This window comes from Anser brachyrhynchus (genome assembly GCF_964034855.1).
Source record: "Anser brachyrhynchus genome assembly, chromosome: Z".
Classification (NCBI taxonomy): domain Eukaryota; kingdom Metazoa; phylum Chordata; class Aves; order Anseriformes; family Anatidae; genus Anser; species Anser brachyrhynchus.
Window position 1 is genome coordinate 9,463,413 of NC_137697.1, and position 22,181 is coordinate 9,485,593.

Sequence of the window (22,181 nt, forward strand, 5' to 3'; positions counted from 1 at the left end):
TAATGAGCTAAATATGGGAAGCCAGTGACTGGAGCTTCTTTCTGTTGAATATCTGCTCTGTTTCATCCACCTCTTTGTACCCTACCCAATGACTTTTTTAGCACTAGCATCCTGGACAACATGCGTGACCATAACTCCTCATTCCTTCTGACTTGCTTCCAAAGCCACCATGAGACTCCATTTCCCATCTGTTGGGGTGACTCAGGCCTCTCCTGTCTCCCTTCCCTGACTGCTCTTCTGGCATTAAGGGCAGCCCTCCTCACCACGGGAATTTTGTTAACTCCTCATCAGCTTCTAATCATAGCTACCATGGAATCCCATTTGCAAGTGGGATTCCAAAAAAGTAATGATTTTTTCCAAAGTAAGGATTTTTCACTCTTAAGGCTTTAGATGGACTAGCATGGAAGACAAACTAGTAGAAAATCAGCCTTCACTTCTCTCTGTGGATGTTGCTGGTGTTACTTTTCCTTTTCAATGTCTTCCAGGTAACGCACGCTTTGCTTTCTCTACACGCTCCAGTTTGTGATGCTGGGAGAAGAATGGGAGTAGGCTTATTGCTATTTTCCTTAGTAGAGTTTGGGAAATGCCCCCTGGTCTGTCTTACAACTGCTTCTCAGTGAGTTTCTATCATCCTGCATAGCAGAAGCTCGGTAAATGTCTGAAAGAAGATCTGACACAAGCAGCACATATTAAATAAATAAATAAATAAATAAATAAAAGAGTAAATGAATCCTTCCATCTCCCTGTATTCTCATATTGGTTTTATTCAGATGTTGGCAGCAGTTTGACACAATAAGCCCTTTATTTTGTCATGAGTCCATAATGGCAAAAGTCTTTGGGAAAAGCCATCCTTAATTCCCATTGCAATTTTGCAAAACTAGGGTAGGGTTCTCCAATTTTGTTTTTAGAGTTCAGTTCCAGCTTCCACAAAATATGTTAGGCTCCAAACAATGGAGACTTTATCTCATTTAAGCAGACATGGAGCAATTAGTCACAGGCAGCAACGGATATATTCCAGTTCTACCTTCCCACTCCTACAATGTTGAATTGTTTTACCTTTCAAATAAGCTGTACTTTGTTCCTCGTTTTCCGTATAGTCCACTGGGTCTACCTGGTTTCCAGGTGCATTTTATTAACTCAAAGTTCGATGTTTCACAGCTGAGGTTTTGGGGAATATCAGGGGCATCTGTAGCATAAAAGGAAACCAAATCAGTTAGACAATGTATTCCCAACCCAGTGTGACAGTTTTGGGCTGCTAGTTTCCTGAAAGCTTCACCGGTAGTTCTGTTTTTCTAATGGGTCCAGACTGTGTGCTGCACAACACATAGTAATATTTACTCTCCAACCATATAAATAACATTCTTAAATGAATAAATAAATAAATAAATGGATAATTACTATCAGCCCCAACTGACTAACACTTGACTTTAGACTTCTAAGTGGGTGGGTAAGCTGGTAAATCACATGCAAATATGTTCAGAAGCTCTAGGCTCTGACCTGGAAGTGTCTCACTAAAATTCTGCCAAGACATTTCCAAAATTGTGAGCGTCAGTTTAGCCACTGAGCAATTTACAAATGCTGTCAGTTATGTGTCACATTTTTTTACGTGCCATCCCCACCAGTGCTTCAAATTCTCCAGCCAAGTCACATTAAGAAGATGTTCCCTTTGGCATGAATTCCACCCTGAATTTGAAAATTAAAGCAAGCCCTGAATGTCCCATTCTTTTCACCTTTGCTTTGAAAGTGCCTTTTTTTTTTTTTTTTAAAGTTTGTTCTTCTCTCCCATACTATACCACTGTTGACTGCCTTCCTGGAGAAGACAGACAGTGCTTCCAACAGAGACGAGGTAACCAGGCTGATGTGAGGCTGTGCAGAGCCCTTATTTGAACTCCTGTACACTTTTTCTCAAGAGATAGCAGAAAAGCATCCATATAGCTGCTTTGCCAAAGAGGTACTAACACAAGAGGCAACAGTGGCAGGTTTAGTTCAGAACATGAGCAGAGGGCCAAAAAGAACACTTATTTTGCCAGAACTAAGCTAAGTGGTTTGGATACACATTTATTTCCTCTACCTTCTCTTCCCCAAATGTGTCTCATCAGCAATAGCATCCTGACAAGTCTTCTCCCTCCCTGCATAGTAGGTATGCTGGCAAGTACAAGAAACAGTGATAGGAAACAGAATTCACCACATCCCAGCTCTTAAAGTTTTTTGCAAAAACATGCAGTAGCATGGATAACCCTAAGGGATTGTCACAGACTTCATACATGGAACACTGACTTATTTATGTGGAAGGTTCTTGCATAAAAGCAAACAGTGCACAAATAAGGTAAAAATTGCATCTCACTTTAAAATCATAAAAGGTTGGATTCTGTTTTGCATTCGCTATCACACTGAATATGCAAAGTTGGTGACAAGAGGCACAGCCTCGAACTGAGAACACACTTTTAAAATGAGTTCCTCAACCCCAAGGACCCTAAGTTCAAACATAAGTGTGTGCAATGGGGAACAGGAGCTATTGGAAGATGACAACCCTTGTAACCACTATGGTGAAAATACACAAAATGCTGAAGTGACCAATTATGGGAAAGAAGAACCATGTACTTTCAACAGTTTGTTTCAAAAGGTAGCTGTATCTGGAAGAGATTTCTGAGGCTGGCAAGGTTATGCAGAGAAGATACACAATAATTCAGCATCTTTAAAGAAATTTTTAAAAGAATACTTAAAAGATTATCTGGGAAAGATGAATTGTCAGCTGGATTCCTTCACTATCATTAGTTCCCAAGAAGCTACTGCCTGGAGGAGGATCTGTTACTGCTTCAAGTCTGTTTTATTACTTTCATTTGACTGGTTGCTAAATACTTTTTTTCACTTACAATTCCTGCTTTTCCTCTCCTTCCTCAGGACCAAACTGAAATTGATGTAAATCGAAAGTGATAGAAACTGAGAACAAATCTTCAACTGTTAATAAACTACTGAGTATTTCAGATAATGAAGAAGTGCCTTAGGAAGGGATATCAAGAAGGAAAGCTGACACTACACCAGCTTCTAGGAGAATCTCATATGTAGTTACACGGGTACTCCCTCCCCTCATCCTCTCAGTCCCTGTGTCTCCTCCATGTGATGGAGTTTCCACAAACAAGTTTGATGGGTCAACCCTGGCTATACGTACAGACTGAAGGATGAGAGGCTGGAGAGCAGCACCACAGGAAGGGATCTGGGAGTTTTGGTTGACGGGAAGTTGGACACGAGCCAGCAGTGTGCCCTGGCAGCCAGGAGGGCCAACCAAATCCTGGGGTGCATCAGGCATGGCACCGCTAGCTGGTCGAGGGAAGGGATTGTCCTGCTCTGCTCTGTGCTGGTGCAGCCTCACCTCCAGTACTGTGTGCAGGTTTGGGCACCACAGTATAAAAAGGACATAAAACTATTAGAAAGTGTTCAGAGGAGGGCTACAAAGATGGTGAAGGGTCTAGAGGGCAAGATGTGTGAGAAGCAGCAGTCCCTTGGTTTGTTCAGCCCAGAGCAGAGCAGGGAGGCCTCACGGCGGCCTGCAGCTCCCTCATGAGGGGAGCGGAGGGGCGGGCGCTGAGCTCTGCTCTCTGGGGACAGCGACAGGACCGAGGGAACGGCATGGAGCTGGGACAGGGGAGGGTCAGGCTGGGTGTTAGGGAAAGGTTCTGCTCCCAGAGGGTGCTCGGGCACTGGGACAGGCTCCCCAGGGCAGTGCTCACAGCACAGAGCTGCTGGAGTTCAAGAAGCATTTGAACAATGCTCTCAGACATAGGGTTTCATATTTGGGTGGTGTGGAGCCAGGAGCGGGACTTGATGATCCTTACTTGTGGGTCCCTCCCAACTCAGCATATTCTATGATTCTATGACTATAAGTTAAATCCCAGTTCACCCTCAGAAACTAAAAGCCAGAAAATAGCAGGGGAGCCACAATAGCATCTGTTTACTAGCAGAACCCTAAGATTCTCAAAATTATTTTGATTTTCATAAGGTTAGTAAACATAATTATACATACATCCCACAAACAAGACAGTTCCATCCATCCCATCCTCAGACAGACTGCACACTACATTTGTCCCACTGGTATCTGAAGCACTGGCATTTAGCACTCTGATTGCACTGCTCCGACTGCTTAGACGTATTAGTGGGTATGCTTCTGGTCCATAAGTCATCCGTTTTATCTGCTGTCCTTCTTCATGAACACAACAAATTGTCACATCTGAACCCACTGCCACTACAGTATCCTGAGGAAAAACCCCACTCCCATGGGGCTCGGTATCTTTTCCTAGCAGAGAAGGAAGAAAAGAAAACAAAAACAAAACCAAAACAAAACATGAACAATTCACGACAAATATGGTGTCAATCAGCTAAAGCATGTCTCAGGAGTACATCAGTGCACTCAAATCAATGTTTACTAGGTTTCATTAACTAATGATTACATCATTTCTCTATCCAAAATGCCCCCGCAAGCAGCAAGTCATCAAAGCCTTTTCCTCTTACTTTGGTTTACTTTTCATAAAGCCATCAATGTCTGTGTGGTCGTATGGAAACAAACGTACCAGGGGACTCTTCTACTGGGCTCCAGTCACTCCAATCCTTGTGGCCAACAAACTGTGTTACATTAATGTAACAGCGAATCTTCACATAGTGTGACGTACACTCCAAAGGCATATCAGATGTCCAGTTCCAAGAAAGAATGATGTCTTCATGGGTCAGTTTTGAATAGTAAGTTACCTACAAAGTTTTCCCCCCAAAAAACAAAGAGAGCTTATGAACAGTTGTTAACAAAGACATACAATCTTAGAGCTGTCAATGGAATGGCAAATTAAACGAGGTAAATAACTAACTCCTGGCAGGTGGTCAGGCTGTCTCACCTAACTTTCAGTTTCTTCGTGAATTTACTTTAATAAAAGCCTGAGATGCTGAACAGCCCACCAGCCAGGTAAACTACCAGGAATACCATAGGGTAGACATTTGAGGGGTAGCAGGCAGCTAGGCATACGTTTCAAAAGGTATATGTTGCACCTCAGAATACAGGGCTTCTCCTAGACTGGGCTATGTTCCAACATTTCCAAAACAAAATTCTTCCAAATTTCAGTAACAGGCTACGTATTTTGTAGTTTCTCCAACCTGAAAAGCATAGAATAGGGCTACAAATTCACCTAGAAAAACTGGGGGTTCCATTTGATGATCTCTGGTTAAATTCATGATATTGAACTGTGTCCTCAGGATACCTGCTGGTGTATATATATTGCCTAATGACCTCCTGCAAAACATAATCTTTCAGAAAAGAGTTTCTTTCATGTAATGCAAGGTTAAGGAATCTAGTGATTTACTGGTGAAAAAACAATGCATTGTTTGAAAGAACAGTTCTGGGGTAATTTGAATTGGCTTTTTTATTTATTTTGAAGAAATTAGTAAAACCTGAATACTCACCGTCAGAACAAAAAAGATCCATTTCATATGAAAAATCTACAGCTTCCATAAATAATATGCAGAAGCATATTCATTTTGGTACCTATTTATCACCATTCCTGTAAGTGAGATGCTGCACAAATAACAGCAATGACAGCCCCTTGCCTAAAAAGTTTTAAAAACTCCAGAAACTGAGGCACTGCAAAGAGAATACCCTTTACAAATGCATCAGAGACAGAGGAAAACATAATTTATTCCCATTTTGAATAAATTGCTTGCTATACTTAAACAGGCACAGAACTTCTGAGTGATTAGTTTGGCTATGTCATCTGAACTTTTCTTTTGGGAAGGTATCACAAGGAAAAGTCACAATGAAAAGCACACTGAACATTCACAGACCACCAAGACCTGAGACACCACTGGAGAAATAAAGCAGAAACAATGGTGTAAAATATCTGTCAAATTCATAAGCAAGTTCTAAACTAAAAGAAAAAAAAAGTACTAGATTTTAAAAATAAGCAAAAAAATGCTGGAAGTGTAAGTACTGACAGTTTAACATCCAGTGTCTGCACATAGCTTTGAAAGCTACCAAAAAGTTACCTACCAGCAGCATGACTACACACAGGTTCTGCAAAGCCCTACAATCTGCATTACTCTCAGCTTTCTTCAAATGACCTTCTACATTACTGGGGGCAAAAACTGCATACATATGTTTTTCATAAAGGACTTACTTGTGTGACTTTTTCCATTGTTTCCTTACGGAGAATCTCAATCTGCCAAAAGGCATCCAGTCCATATGGGAAGATTGATCCGTTATCACTCCACTTCAGAGTTAATGTGGAAGTTGGAAAGTCAGGTGTTAAACTAAGAATGTGTGGAGCAAGTGGAATAAATGCTTGAAAAAGAGAAGGGGGGAGGAAAAAACCACATTCAAGTTATTAGTCAGCAACACTAACCCTACAGGTGTTTAACAGGCACATCTGTGCTCTGAGTTGGCTACTAGCCATACAAACACGTAACTCAACCTCTGTGATTAGAACAAGATGTGCTCTGTCATTACTTGAACAGCAAAGTTCCCAGGAAAGCACAGGTGCTGACGAGTCGCCAGGTAGCAGTTTCTTCTAACATCTCAGCATGCAGACATGTGAGTAAGTGATCATGAATATAACTCTTCATAATGTGTAGCAAGGAAGGCATGGTATTTTTCACAGCTTTCAACCAATGCCACAGAGAGTGTACATGATAACTGAAGTATACATAAGAATTCAACTAGGGAGGAGGATGTAAAATTCTCCAAAGAAAGAAGGGAGGGTTGCAGAAAAGGGGGGATTCACAACAAAAGCAAGACCAGAGAGATAGGAGAGCAGAAGCACAGTGTGAAAGAAGCTCACATGAGGCTCTGGAGAGGATCATGAGGAATATGATTTTAAGCTACAAGAAATATGAAAGGCATGACATGGTGATGGGGACAGGACAGGGACATTAAACAGAAACATCTCTTCTACAAATGGGTGGTGGTGAAGCAAGAGGCTGAGAAGCAGGCAAGGTTATAGCAGTTCAAGTGGAATTGGGCCTGGTGCAGGATAAATCCTGTTTTTTAAATGTGTGATTTATCCGGCTTGGGTCCTGGCCAAGGCTTTGAGAGCCTGCAACATGTTCAGCACGATTAACACGCTATGCAGGATATCTTGTGAGGAACCGGAGAGGCCCATCCTGCCTCGAGGCAGCAAGATGCTGGGGGACCCAGTCTGTTCCCCACATATTTTTTAGTTTTGTTTTGTTCAAGTTTCTAAGCTGCTTTCAGTGGAAGAGAAAACTGAGCCATGGATAAGAGGGGCTACTGAATTTAGAGTTGGGGTGCATTACAGGAATATGGGGGCAAGCAAAAAACAAAGACTAAATTATAAGCAAGTGTGGCAGATGGTGCCAATATTATCTTCAGCTTACAACTGATGAACCTGGATGATTAGTGAAGCTGTAACTGGAACTGAGAAGTACCAAAAGACATAAAGCTGAAGGAAAAAACAGCTGTCAAGTAGTCCAAGTTTTAAGTTCTGCTTCTATAAGAAATACTTGGAAGCAGCTAGTGATGCTAAACCTGACGAACAGGGAAAGGTGAAATCGGAAATCTACAGCATAAAGCCAATGGCTAAAACCATTGGAACAGATTGCATTGGGGTAGGGAGGGGAGATAGAGATTGCTATTTTAACAAAACAGCTATAAAGATGGAGAATGTGTAAGTACATACACTTGCTGAATGAAACTCAAGGCAGGGAGGCTGCAAGCATACATACTGACTAGGATAAGAGAATCTGCTTTTGAACACTGAAAACCAAACTCAGGGAAATTTCCTCAGAGCCAACCAAGCCGCAGTGCTATTATCTTGGTAGGAGGCAATTGAGTGTAGAGCACCTCAACCTAGAGATGGTTTCATGCTTTCTTCTACCTTTAGAAGAAAGGAATTAGGAAAATTTCTATGTCATTGACTCCAATATGATTCACCCCAGCTTCCACGCATAGATGTATTCGCTCAGTTTCATATACATTTGAACAGAATGGTTAAGTTGAATATATATTAAGGAAATATGAGCCTGTGAGGAGTGACACTTGATATAACTACCCTTAAAGTACTGCAAAATTGCAGGAATAAACTACTTCATTCTGGAGTGGTTCAGCATTTCAGAGAGGAGAATGGGCACTAGAAAGTTTAATTTGCCTTTTGCAAGTCAAGTCTGAGCAAATGCACTTTATGCTCTGTGTAGGTACTTCAGAATGTAGAGTAGTAACTATTTTTTTTTTACTTTTTTTTTTAAACTTATTTGTATTTACAGTAGTAACTATTTTATTTTTCTGCGTAACAATGAAAACAATGACACAGATTGATTAGGCGACTGTAACAGCATTGGGCTTTGTATCCTCCTCACTATTTGTCCCCCGTTTCTCTGCTAGGATATATGCATAGAGGGGTGTTCTTTCTCTCCCTGAGGGAGGAGAGAAAACAACCTTTTATATATGCGTAGATTCATAAGGACTTAGCACATCAACATTTTACATACAGGAATACTGCCAAAGAAAACTGCAAGCATATACAACTGAAGAGCATTTTTAATCATAGTATAAAGGCTTTATGTACGTACATAAAACCTGACACTTACAGATGTCTTTCTTGCGAATTTCAAATTCTCTGGTAGCAAAAGGAGTTCCAGAAATGCTGTTTGTGGTTATTTTAATGGTGGTGGAGCTCTCTGGGACTGGAATCTCAACCCTTTTCTCCTTAGTTTTAAAACACTCTGTAAGAGGGTGGTCACTGAAAAAAACAGAGAGGATTAAGCAGGTATTTCAGCTGATAGGAAGTTCAGACAAGTTAAGTCTTGTTCCTAGGATACCAATAAAACACAAATTCCCTGAAATATAACGAAACGAGCTCCATATCAAATCTTATGAAGGAGTAACACTTGCATGGGCTTTGGTTAGCATCAGATTAACAGGCATTCCTTTTTCTTTCAAGACTTTTCATAGTGGCAGACCATGCACTAGCTGTATGATTTAGCTACCCAGCTGTTAAGAGAACACCTCAAAGTGAAAAACTGACTTTTTAACCAGAAGACACATTTCTAAAACATATAGTCACCATGAATCAAAGTAAATAAATAAAATATCAAAATAAATATCAAAAAAAACTAAATTAAAAAAGGAAAACCCAATAGTATTCCTGCTCTTTCCTTATATTTCCTGACTCCTTCTCCCTTCATTTCTTCCCTAAGTGATGGCATATGGATGCAAACCGCATGTTCACCCATCTGTGTCCCCATCTCAAAACAAATCCTTCAGCTCCCTGCTGCTGTTCAGCTAGTAGGGGAAGAGCAGAGGGTAGGGGAGAGAACGACTAAGATTCCAGATGGAAATCCAGTCTGCACATTATGTTTGTGCGGTGCTCAGCACAATGTGATCTGGCCTTTGTCTGGAGGTCGTAGATACATACCTAAAACAACAATGCATGGGTCAACTCCCGTTGCTCATAATCATTGATATGCAACTAGAAAGGAAAAAAATTTGGAAAAATCCAAATCTTCCTCTTGGGGCAATGATGGGAGGAAGGAAAGCAAAGAGAACAATGCCAGACTTCCTGCTGAGAGATTATTATTCACTTATGAACTGGAACAGGACCCTGGAACTCCTATCGGCTAGAGTCAAGAACTTGAGCTGAGCTTTCCAGATTCACGCAAAACACTGGACTAGTGAAAGCCAGTTGAGACCTGAGTGCTCAGAACAGCACTCATTCCTCTTCTGTACTGGGATATCACTAGAGATTGTTTGGGAAACTGAAAAACAAAATCTCTTTCCCTCAGGGAGGTCTGCTCAAAGCTCATCCCTCAGACTCTGCTTTGGGGTCCCAAGCTTGCTCTGCTTTGCTAAGGAGAAACAGCAGCAGCTTTTTAGCTGTTGTTCTGAGGCCAGTACCTCATCAACTCTGCACTCCTGAACTCTGGCCACAGTATCACATATATGCAATTTTTGTATAGAAATGATAGCTGGCAACACGGGAGGAATAACTAGACAAAGAAAAGCATGTAGGTGGAAGAAGTGCAGCCAAGTCCTGGGACCCCAAGGAAAAGTCTGGGCTGCCTGCAGAATTTACAGGAAAAAAGACAGTACAAATATCTGGACTGGGGGCAGGATCAAGATGCAAAAAGGATTTGAACTCATCCCTAGCACATGATAAGTATTTGGCAGGCCCACGGCATGGGGAATTGCAGATGTAGATCTCCTTAGTGAAAAACACACTGAAGATTCAAGTTTTTTAATGTTTCTTGAAATCTTCAGCTGTGCATTTACTTCGGACAGGCTATTGCAATTGTGGATTTATCTTCATATTACCTCTAACACAATGACCTCCAGACAACTTAAAATTTATATATGTTATAAGACAGCCACCAAGAGATTTTTAATGTTTTTCCACATGTGAATCTTGACACTTATGTCATATATTCTACCACTTTGGCACGTAACATCAGGATTTTCTTCTTCCAACTATCATTTCCTTTTGGATTGAACGTGGTATGAAGATGTCCCTTATGAAAACTCTGAGCAAGGGATAGGTGGATACACAGAGAACTCTGAGTAAATGAGAGGATCTTCCAGCCCTTTGAAGAGAGCAAGCAGGAGATTTTGGCAAGAGAACTGTTAGCATGAAAAAAAACTGCCAGAAACCCCTCCATTGCCTGAGTTAACATTGCCTGAAGAGAGTACCACCCAAGGACAACCAACAGGCAGATTCTTAGGAAACAGCAGCATCACAAATTCCATGGGCTGCAACTGAGTCATAACTGTACTTTCATCACAGTTTGGTAGTTTGCAACCAGGTATATATACTTACATGGTGGTGTAACAAAAGTCAGTTTGTCCATGTCTTCTTCTAGAAGATACATCCCATGTACAGACCATTTTACGTAAATTGTGCGTGACACATTTTAAGTTCTGGGGGTCCCCTGGAGAACCTGAAATCATGTAAGAACTTCAGTGATCAACTGCAAAACAACTGCTATTGTTCATATCTATAGCCATTATTTTTACATGTTTACCGCATACGTGTCTGACTGGTATTTTAAAACTGTTGAATGATTTTTGTGTGCCTTATTACAGACAACCACAGACTGTGACAACCACACTACTTTCTAGAAGTACCCGAAATCTGGGTTTATATTTGTGTGCAATGACACAGGCAGCTGTCTCCATTCCTAGCCTAGCCTAATAAGCAGGCTTTGGGCCAATGGCAAAACCGCAAGCTTTGATGATAAACTTAATGAGTTTTTTGCTCTCCTCTGTTGTCCCACATGGAGGCCAATTAATGATAGAAGGGCAATTAATGATAATGTGTGAAATTGTCGCAGACAGCTGACATATACAGCAAGAAGGTCTCAATGCAGACATTTACACCAAGTGCATATGCAGGCTATCACAGTTACATTGTGGAGAACTTAACACCCAGCTTTGCACTGGTTTACAAAATGCCACTGGCTGCTGGAAAGCAGAGACCAGGCCTGGCAATACCTCTATCCTAAGAACAGTGGGGAACCACAGAGGTGAAGATTTTTGAACATACATATACTAGGAAAACAACATAATTAAGTGTTGTCACTATAGAGATACAGAGAAAAAGTAATTGTTGAATTATATACACTCACCTATCTCCTGACTATGTACTAAGCTTGTTAAACATAAAATAGCTAGTGCTAAAAGACAGCGGAGGCTTGGATTCTTCCTCATTCTTCTAGTGTTTGTTTTCCAAATGGCAGCTTCAAGTAGGAATAAGCGTCATCTTCTAACAAGCTGGTCAGTTCTAAAATTAAAAACAAAAACAAACAAAAAACCTTTGAAATTCCAGAGTTGGCACTCCACAAACGCCACTTTTTGTTCCATCTATTTTTCTTCTACCGTGCTGACCCCAGGCATAGTATTGCCTTTCCTTTCTTTGTCTGGCAAACAAACCTTTTTCACTATTTTCACTGCCCCAACCACTTCCTTGATGCATGCTTTTTCAGCAAGACATTTCAAAGATAACCTTAGGAATCACATGCATGGAAAATTCAACTGTCCACAGACCTCTGTCAGGACTACCTGATGCCAGAACAGAATAGACATGGCAGCATATACCCCTAGAACAGATTTTTTTTTTTTATTTTTTCCAATTTAGATCATGTGTCACATTCACAAAGGGTCCTGGGTACCATGAATGCAAATATCCCCTGCTTTGGGTAAAGGTCTAAGGGGACAGGGTAGTTCATCCAGTTTCCTTTGCTCACTTCTCATATTGTTGCTACTCAAAGCCATGGGATGCCTGAGACACTGCAGAACCAGAGCTCATCAGCCAGGATCACCGGTTCAGACCAGTGCTAAATAATTTCTGAAGGAAAAAAAAAAAAAAAAGACAGCCATTTCTGTGTCCCTGGATACTTGTTGCTCTAAATATTGACCTTAAGGTAAAAAAATATCTAGAATATTATGTTTAATGTGTTCTTTGAAGATTAATGGGTTGCATGTTTTCCAATGAGAAGTTCATCAGGATCTGAGGAGCGCATTCAGTTCCACCCACACACTGGCCAACATCAGGTTTTGCTCTCAAAAAGAAAACTGCAGGAAAGCTTATCTTCAAGCTCAGCCAGTCCCTGAAGCATTGTTTCCCAAACCACCTGAAAGCTTTGAAAACATGAGCATCCTCTCAGAGACTCCTCCGTGTATCAAAGGGCCTTCTTGGAGTGACAAAGATCAGGAGCTGGAAAATTTTCACATAGGAATACAGCCGAGCCAGTCTGTCCTACAGGGTAGTTTTCTATAACTCACATTTTGTTCAGACTAGTTCTTTCAAAAGATGTCTCAAGTGGAAAAGCACCTGACCTTGTCTTAGAAGTCTCTTCCAAAGCTAGATGCACATCACTGCCAGAATTACAAGCTTTGTCTAAAGGCTTCTGGTAATTTTAAAAGAAATCTCCCTTTATAAAGTCCTCTGCAGTCAACAGGAGGATGTTTCCTCATGCCTTCAATGTGTTTTTTTGTTTGTTTGTTTTTATTATTAATATATTTTTTCTTAAGAAAGTCTCCCTCATGGATGAGCTGGGAATGCTACAAATGCTCCTCTGTCCCTCACCAATCTGTCTGTACTATGTGAGGAGAAACATAGAAACACAGCAGCACTACATCAAACAATACAGACCTGTTCACAAATGGCCCCTTCTCTCCTTTCTCTTGGTCTGCAATAGCCACACTGAGGGAAGGGCCCAGACAGCACACAAGCTAATAGAAATGGTATGGTAAAGGTCAATATTATATTTGGAAGGAAGAAACACCCTTAAAACTTCCAACTTATTCTATTGTTACCATGTTCCCAAGTGAGTTCTTCAGAACCCACTAAACATACACTAATTTAAGCTATACAACTCCTAGACACATTAAATTCTTATTTTTATACATTCCTAAACTGTAATATCCATGCCACGCAATTTGGTAAGGGCCGTATCAGGAGTGAGGGTTGACAAATCCATATTCAGGTAAAGATGAATTATGAACCTGCCAGCACTTAAAATGTAATACTCTCAATGGACGATGCACCCCACTCCATTTTGGCATCTCTTCAGGGCCTCATATCGTATTTGTCCATGTCACTAATAGAAATCCATGACATGAGCTCCAGGCTTAAACTTTGCTCACAACTCTCTCACTTCAGCAGGAATGTGAAGACCACTTGGACAGACTTGGGAGTTACATGAACAAAATGACTGACTTCCTTTATATATATACATATATATATATATATATATGCAAATTACAATGTCTTGTTTGTCAGTACTTAAGGTATTTCTTCAAAGGCCATTTCAGGTTTGCAGAAAAGTCCATAACCAAAATTTCAAGCTGTATATCAAAATTAGACGACAGTGCCCTGTTAGCTTGTAGAAACCACAGACAAAATAGAAAAAAGGGAAAGCACCGATACCACTTGAAGCAGAGAAAACTGTGGACTGTGAAGTTAATTAAACCTCAAACCACTCACTTTCTAAACACACAGCTGTACAAGACTGTGCGAAACCTGTTTGGTCATGCCAGGTTTCCGAGGAAGAGTCAGCAGCTACATGTGTGTGTGATTCAAGAAAACCTGCTTCTCTGCACTCTTTACTGTATAGTACCCCCACATCAGAAGTTTCAGTAGCAACATTATCACAGTGAATTACAAGAAATTTGAGTAATTTCTCCTAAATCAAGCACAGTTTTAGTTTCTGTTTCAGAGTCAGATAGAGGCACCAAGGGGAACCTATGTACTTTCAGGCAAAGCATGATGAGTATCTTGTAAACCGCAATCTTTCGTAAGAAGCGTAGACTCCCTGGCTCTTGTCATCTCATAAACATACTAGAGCTTGCTGAAAAGTTGGCAATTCAAAGACTCATGTCCAATAATTAAATCCATTAGTCAGGAGAAAAGATCCCCATTTATAGGCTTGTTTTAATTATAAAGTTACAAAATAATTGGAATAATTTTAAAATAGGAAGTTCGCTTTCTTTGGATGAAAGTTTCCTTCCATCGGTTCCAGGCTAATCCAAACAAGACATGGAGGTTTTTCCTTACTCTGGAGAGTACTGAAAAGCATGTTACCCTCTACGTAGAGGTACTGTTAAGATGGCATTGGGCTGTATACGATTTAAAGATATAAATTTAGGACAAGAGAGCTGAGCTTTGCGAGGGGATGGCAAAACCTTGACCAAGGCTGGCTGTAGCACAACAGGAGCAGCTGCTGGTAAGTGTAAAGGCCTTTAAGTTTTCATTTTTAAAAACGAGATGAAGCAGGTAAACCCAGTCTCTCCACCAGAAAGAGTAACTGCAACTAAATCTTTTTTAACTGATGTCCATCTTAAGAACCACCACTGACAGGACGTCCCATAACAACCTCATCTCCCTGGGCAATCTATTCATGTCACTTCACTGGTACCACCCTTAGTATTATTCCCCATCTGCTGCACAACCATCTCTTGCTCCTTTTCAAGGACATCACTTCATCCTGTCTCCAGCAGACAAAGCACTTTTATCATCTGCCTTGCAGCAGCCTTTTACACAGAAGATGACTGACACCAGGTTTCTACTAGTTCATTCCTTAAAAACTCACTTTTTTCACCATATACCAGTCTCAGTTTCTAGATTTCTGATCATTCCTGTAACATTCCTGATCATTCATTCAAAGCGTTTCTGTCCTCTGAGGTCTCGAGCATTATCAAGCACAATGAAAGAACTTTTCTAAGGCAAACCTATGTGTAGCACGTGTTTACACAGCTCATGCCATATTTGCTTTTCTCTCAGCGTTCAGACCTTGTTGACTCAATTTCAGTTTGTGATCCAGCCCCGGATACTGCTGTATAAAGCTGCCACGTAGCTGTTTATCTAGTACTTCAGACTCCAATCTCATCCTCAAATGGACTGCAAACCTCCTGACTTAGCATGAGTACATTCACACAATAAATTCTCCTTTAAAAAATTGCCTGAAAAGATCTTTCACTTTTGAAATTTTAAAATAAGGAAAAACTCTCCATAACCCTACGCTCAGGATTGTGTGTGAATCCAAAAGATATTTGTGTGCAAATTTATGCCATACCAGCAGCAAAGGCTTCAGTATATAATTGCCCATATTTAAGATCAGCTGCTAAAAATAAGATTCCACAGTAACTGTGCAGAAAGTTACAATATACGAACGTATTCTGACTTCTGCTCAGGGCTCTATGGTGTGGAACTGACCCCTTGTCCCTGTGGTCAGCCATTTTAAACTGCTTTTTATGCAGATAACCTAGCAAGGAATAAATAGATTCAGATTCTTAACCACTGAAGTCAGTGGGTGACAGCCCTTACAAAATTCAATGTACGCATGCACACACATGCATGCTCACAGAGGAAGTAGCCTCATGCCAGCCAAGAGAAGATCAATGCAAACTGTGGATTTTTAAATGGTTTTAAAAGATGTTGTGATGTATATAGTGTACCTACTGGCAGATCAGACAGATTAGCGAGAGGAAACAAACTCCTGGGTCAATGTGCCTGGAAAAATATCTATGTACGAATTTGCTTCAAAATCTTGACAGCTGTAATGAAAGTTAAAGGTTCTGTCACATGCTGAGAAAACAAGCGTAGCACCAAGTGTCTAACAGTGACAAGCTAAGACATTCCCAGCCTCTTTAGACTTAACCTTGCAAAGGGAAAACCAGAAGATAACCAGAATATCTCCTACCGACCAAATTTCCTATTATGTATTTCTTGGTTTAACTGTTTCTGTGTATTAATTATAAAATATAGCTGATCAATTGCTTGGTTCTGTTTAAAAAAAAAAAAAAAAGAAAAAGAAGTAATTTTCTTAGTCAGTTCTAACAGCTTAGTTCTCTAAGTGTAGAACTTCTCCAAAGCGCTATTAAGAAACTATGGAGAAAAAAAAAAAACAACTATTTTTTTTTGTTTTCTGGCCTCCGAATGTATTTCATTGTCAAGTGCTTGGAAACCACTTTGAACACAAACAAACAAAACTGATTTTAAAAAAAATCAAAAAGTCTTTCAGGCCTGCTTCCTGCCAGCAGTCTGACATGTCAATTGCAACTCTCCAAATTTGGTTTAGAAATCTATGAATTGAGGATCAGTGGCTACACTTTTCATACCTATTTTTGTGGTCCACAAGCAGGTATCTTAAAAGAACAGGTTAAAAGTCAACTTATATGAAAGTTTTAGGGAAAATGGAGGATGCTAGATGAGACCACAAAACCAGCAAAAACATACACATTAAACATAACAAATCTGTACATCAGTACGTTTTCTTAAGTTACATTACATTTATTTTTTTCTCGACAATTAAAGGTATCATCATACTAATTTACCACAAAGCGGAACATTAAATGCTCTCAGCAAAAATGATCATGTAGCACAGCACCAAAAAATTGTAGAGACTAATGCCAAGCTCAATTTTCAGAGATACTGAACAGCCGTCATCCCAAATACAGCCAGGCAGAAACACGGGTGCTAAATATATGTCAGGACCAGAACCTCAATGCTAGAAGATAAAACTATTTTGCTTAGCAGGTGGAGAACATTCATTCTTCTTGGCTCTGAGATTTTTTACTTTTTTTTTTATTTATTTTTAGTATAGATACTAATTTAACCTTCAAAATGAGAGAAAAAGCTCCTATATTCATATGCATTTATCAAATTACACATCCTGCTGTTGCCAACAGAAACCTTCCAAAGAATTCCCCTATCTGAAAATCCATGCCAGAAATACGCATTTCTGGGAAACAAAGCAAATTGCCAATACAGCTGACAGTAAAGACAATGAACACAGAAACAGAAGATGAACTGGCTTTCTTTAAAACAGCTTTAGTGACCCCGCAGCCTTCGGTCTTTGACTCTAGAGATAACTGAGTAATATAAAGAAGAAAAGTAAAATTAACAAGATTTATTTGAGGGGGTTGGGCTATTTTTCAATTGAGTACATTCTTCCACCTCGTTAAAAAAATTCCCAGATTTGAGACAAAAATCTCTCTTTAGCAATCTGAATGCAGGCTTTCCCTCTCTGTTTTATAACATGGCAGCATTCCATGTTATAAAAGATTTGCACGGCATGAATCACTAAAAATGGTTTACAAATGAAGGCTGAATCCCATTTGGGAATCTGGCTTTCCCCAGTTCTGAGGAATTAATTTAAGAATCTGCCATTTCTCTTTCAGAAAGCTGACAAAATAATTCAAGCTGCCTATCTGCACCAACGCACCCTCCTAATCTGCAGCTGAGGAAAAGGAAACAAGGAGTGTTAAGATATTACAATGTTAATGTGCAGGAGTGCACAGGACCACATTTTCAGTCCTTTGAGACGAACTTTGGCGTGCTGTTGTTTCTGCCAAGCACGAGTAGCAAAACTCCCCCCTTACTGTTTCCTCTGGCTGACGAACAGCAGCAGCATCTCTCAGAGTCTGGGAAGTCTCCCCAGGATGCTCCTGCTCTGCAGGGTGAAGTGATACATCAGGATGCAACACATAAACTCAGCTCAAGGACTGATGCTTTCACAAACTCATTTTGAAAGCTGCTGGTCACCAGCACCATCTGCCAAGCATTTGGGCAAGAGACTTTACCAACGAGAGCAGAGGTGCACTCCAGATGAAGCAGCAGATATTTCACCTGGATCAGAGTCTAAGGCCAATGCAGCAGTTGCACCTACTTTCCGGTATTTGCTTCCTTACTTCCAATCCCCATACTGTTAAACACTATGGAAATACAAATAAGGGAGCTGCACACTGGGAGAGGTGGTGGATACTTCCAGGCAGCAATTAGCATGAGAAAGCAACCTCACCTGGCAAGGAGATGACAGAAAACTCTTTGGAATGACATCTTCATTTGGGGAGAGTGATGCAGGTAGACTGCGTGCACGACAGAGATGAGGAAGTGTTGAAGTAATTTGATTAAGAAATCTGTGAACAAGTACCACAATTCAAGGCTGATTTTAGGAAAACGTTTAGTACTTGTTTGACAGCACAGCACAAACACGTGTACAAAAACTGAGACCCAGATCTGTTTTAAAAGGAAATGAAAATATACAGGAGAAGATGATGTCAAATAGTATAATCATAGTAATGGTATAATCTTGAAAAGGATTTGGGAAGTACAATAAAGACTCCTTGTTAAGAAAACAGCATGCAAACACACAAGAACAAACCAGACGACTTATAGAAAGACTAGAGAAAAGCATCGCTGCTGGGATAGCCAGGCTGGAGAGAAGAAAGATGCATCAGTTGGGCAGAGCAATGGCTGCACTGCAATGAGATGCTGTAGGAATCAATGGCTTATTTCTACCACAGCTTAAAAAGAACTTATTAGATGGCACTTGGGGGGTTTTCAAACTAAATGTGTATTTTGTACATTTTGCCTTCTGTTCTCACTGAATTACTCCTGTTTTCAATTAATTTCTAGGCTAATTCAGGAACCATTACCACTCCTAGAGTTATCTACCATGCCTTGCCCAGCACACACCATGCAAGCGCGGTCCCCAACCCAGACATTGCATCTGATGTTCCCAGTGTGGGATCTTCAGAAGAACAAAGACACTTTGAACAGAAAATCGGGTGTCTAACTCCTGGTCGTATCAATTACCACCAAGCATGTGGCTAACTACAGGTATATCCTTTACTGCTAGAACACAGCACAGCTCTCCAGATGGTAACAACAGAAAACAAACTCTTCTGAGGAACACAATGAACCCTAATACTACCAAAACTAGATTAAATACTTTTGGGTATACCGACAAGCCTGTTCATGATTTATTGCTGTTACTTATTATCCAAGTGTTAACATGGATTGAAGCTTATCCCCTAAGCCTTATTAGACATCATAGGAAGCATGCTAGAGAGGCCTGGATCGCAGTCCAAGGAAGGCTGACTTCACTCTGCAGCCATTTCCTCAGTGGGGTCTCTACAACCAGATGCAGAGTTTCATAAAGCTTTTAAGGACATCTTATTTTGAGACCTTACCTCCTCATTCTGAGTGAAATGAACCTGGGCAGCGTGTTCAAAGGTTATGGCAGGGGTAGGAGGACAGACAAAGCATTATCAAATATGCCTGACTTCCTTAGGAAGTCAGCTCAAATTAACAAGCACAGATTCTTCTCCCATAGAGGTGCAGATGGAAAACACCTAATCATCTGAACAAAGAACAAAGCGGAGGGGTGAAGGTTAAGGGACACTATTAGCCAAATAAGAAACTTAACCTCTAGCTATTGTGCTGCACAGCAGAAGGAAACTGCTAGGAGTCATTTATACTCTAGTATTTTAACCCATTCAAAAATCATCTTGATACTTACTACAACTGCCAAATTAATACTGCAATAAGATGAAGGACTCAACTAATGTATTTGCGTAAATCTGATACAGCTACACACATTTCCTGATATGCTTGAATTTGGTGACCTCATGGTCACACTTCCTTGAATTCTTGCACTTCACAACGCAGCATGGAACAAGTACACTGACCAAAGGTACATAAGTCAGATTACTTCACATATATACAAAACACAGCTTACCATGAATGCCTACAGCTATCTGTTATGCCTTTTAGATTCTTACTATCAGGACAAAGCATAAAAACAAATATACCCATGTTTTTAGCAGTGCATAAACCTAGAATCAAATGAAATTACATAGACAAGTGTTTCCTCTTCTCTATGTTTTGCTGCATTTTAGTGATACATAACTGAAATAAAACTCAATATTCCACAGCACTTTTCATTTTTGAGCGTAATGTTAGTCTCTGTGTAGTTCTCAAGACAGCATCTCTTCAGAGGAAAACTTCATTTGCCCACATTGTCAGCTGTGCTTTATTCAATGTGAGGCTAAAGGCTAACCACTGTTACTCAGGCTTTACAAAGAGGGATGCAGAAAAAAAATTGCTGTTCCTCAGACAAGTTATGTTTTCTACATAATTCTGTCCCTGCTGGTGCTCTACAGCTTGTACATCCTTATGAGCTGATAAACATTAAAGAAGCTGACCTTATTAATGAAAGATTTCATTTTCCTTAATCTGGTAATGTTCAAAAACTTATTTTGAACTATATGACCTTTAATCTTCTTTCCATCACAGGAAAAGCCTATTTAGTTTAATAAGAGAACACTGATAATTATTGAAGTGATTCCAAGTGTGTTTTTTTTTTTAAACAACCGGCAATGACCTGAGGGTTGGAATCTTTCTTTGTTTACAATGAAACCTGTGGTATTCGGATTACTTTTAAGGTACAATGAACTGAATCCAAAGAAAGTCTGGCTTCATGTGTATGAACAGCATATAAATAGATCAAATGCTGAAGTGCGGCTTTCACATTAAATATATTGAGAATAACGAGCAACAATTATGCAATATCCTTTCAGTGTGAATGTAAGGAATGAGAGTCACTTACGAGAAATAAATTGATTTTTTAGTAATCGAGGGAATGAGGGATTCCTGAAACTACAAATCTATATTTTCTGATAAATTCCCATTGTATTAATCTTTCTTGTTTCTTTAAAAGCTCTCATGCCCTGCTGTATTTCCACTCTGAATCAGATGTGTTGCATGAAGGCATAGTGCAGCATGTTATCAGGTGTAGGCTTCCCTTCCAATGGGTTGACCGAATGCTTTTCTCTCTGCTCCACTATACTCCTAAGCTGGTGTTCAATTGCTGCCATTCCCCTTCCAGCCTCTCCAAAGAAGGAAGATCTACAGTACATCATGACACTATGAGAACAAGCTTGTCCATGTGTAATCACATATTAGTTGGCATTTATTTGAGAGTTCTTGTTCTTTCACATACTGTTTTAGTTGTACTTTATTACCCTCCAGCTTCGCACTTACGCATACACATGCATCCTTTCATGGCAGCAAAGTGCATGAATTAACCTTAAGTACTCAGAAAAACAAATATTGACTTCTACAGTTGAAATACATCAGAGCCAGTCTCCTTCCTAAATAACTTTTGTAGGCCCCAAGAGAGACCACTGCCACACTACAAAGAATAAATATTAACTCCTGCACTTGTGCACACGTACACAGGGACACGGTTACTGGAAATGGAGGCTCTCTCTCTCCCACATGCAGGCCAGGTCACTCTGTCATGGTACTGGTACTCTCATTCTCTTGCTGATCACAACCTTCATTGCCAACATGGACCCAGAAGACATGCAGAGACATCAAATCCAGCTGTCTGAAGCTAATGCTGCTCGCCTTTGTCCACTCAACTCCTCTCACAAAGGTCTCCAGCCCTTGCAGTCATCTGCAAGGGACCTATTTGTGGACCAGTTCTTAAAGCAGCACACCTGGCAACCCAATGTATCAAAATAAACCAATTCATTCCTGTTACCCTTTCTACCCCTCTAACAAACTTTGACACCCTGAAAATAGAGACACTGACAACAATCTAGTTTTGGCATACTGCTCCATGTCATCCACAGCTCTAAAAACAAGCAACACTTCCTCAACTGAATGCTACACGAAATCACTTGGTTGCAATGCTAAAGAAACAAGATGCAGTTGTTTTACAATTAAATTAACATGTGATTTTCCATTTCAAATAATTTAGGCTGAATATTCAGTTTAGGCATAACATTGTTTTAAAACAGGACATATAAGAAGTTCAAGTTTTGGTTTCTATTTCTACAAGATGACTTCAAATCTGATTCAAACATAGACTGAGATGTCTCAGTCCATGAGAGTGAAAAAGATACTAAA

General features: G+C 40.2%; 1 protein-coding gene across 3 annotated transcripts in view; it reads right to left on the bottom strand.

Moving 5' to 3' along the window:
• The window catches only part of LOC308185127 (leukemia inhibitory factor receptor-like), a 91,181-nt gene that overhangs the window by 23,502 nt on the left and 45,498 nt on the right, over positions 1-22,181 (bottom strand). For all 3 annotated transcript variants that reach the window (XM_080572869.1, XM_080572870.1, XM_080572868.1), the window contains exons 3-9: positions 11,608-11,762; positions 10,800-10,920; positions 8,578-8,729; positions 6,153-6,316; positions 4,566-4,740; positions 4,022-4,291; positions 1,057-1,186 (exon numbers count right to left, since the gene is read on the bottom strand). In XM_080572869.1, the coding sequence (XP_080428995.1) occupies positions 1,057-1,186; positions 4,022-4,291; positions 4,566-4,740; positions 6,153-6,316; positions 8,578-8,729; positions 10,800-10,920; positions 11,608-11,689 (1,094 nt within the window). In that variant the 5' untranslated portion in view covers positions 11,690-11,762. The remainder of the gene's footprint in view (positions 1-1,056; positions 1,187-4,021; positions 4,292-4,565; positions 4,741-6,152; positions 6,317-8,577; positions 8,730-10,799; positions 10,921-11,607; positions 11,763-22,181) is intronic.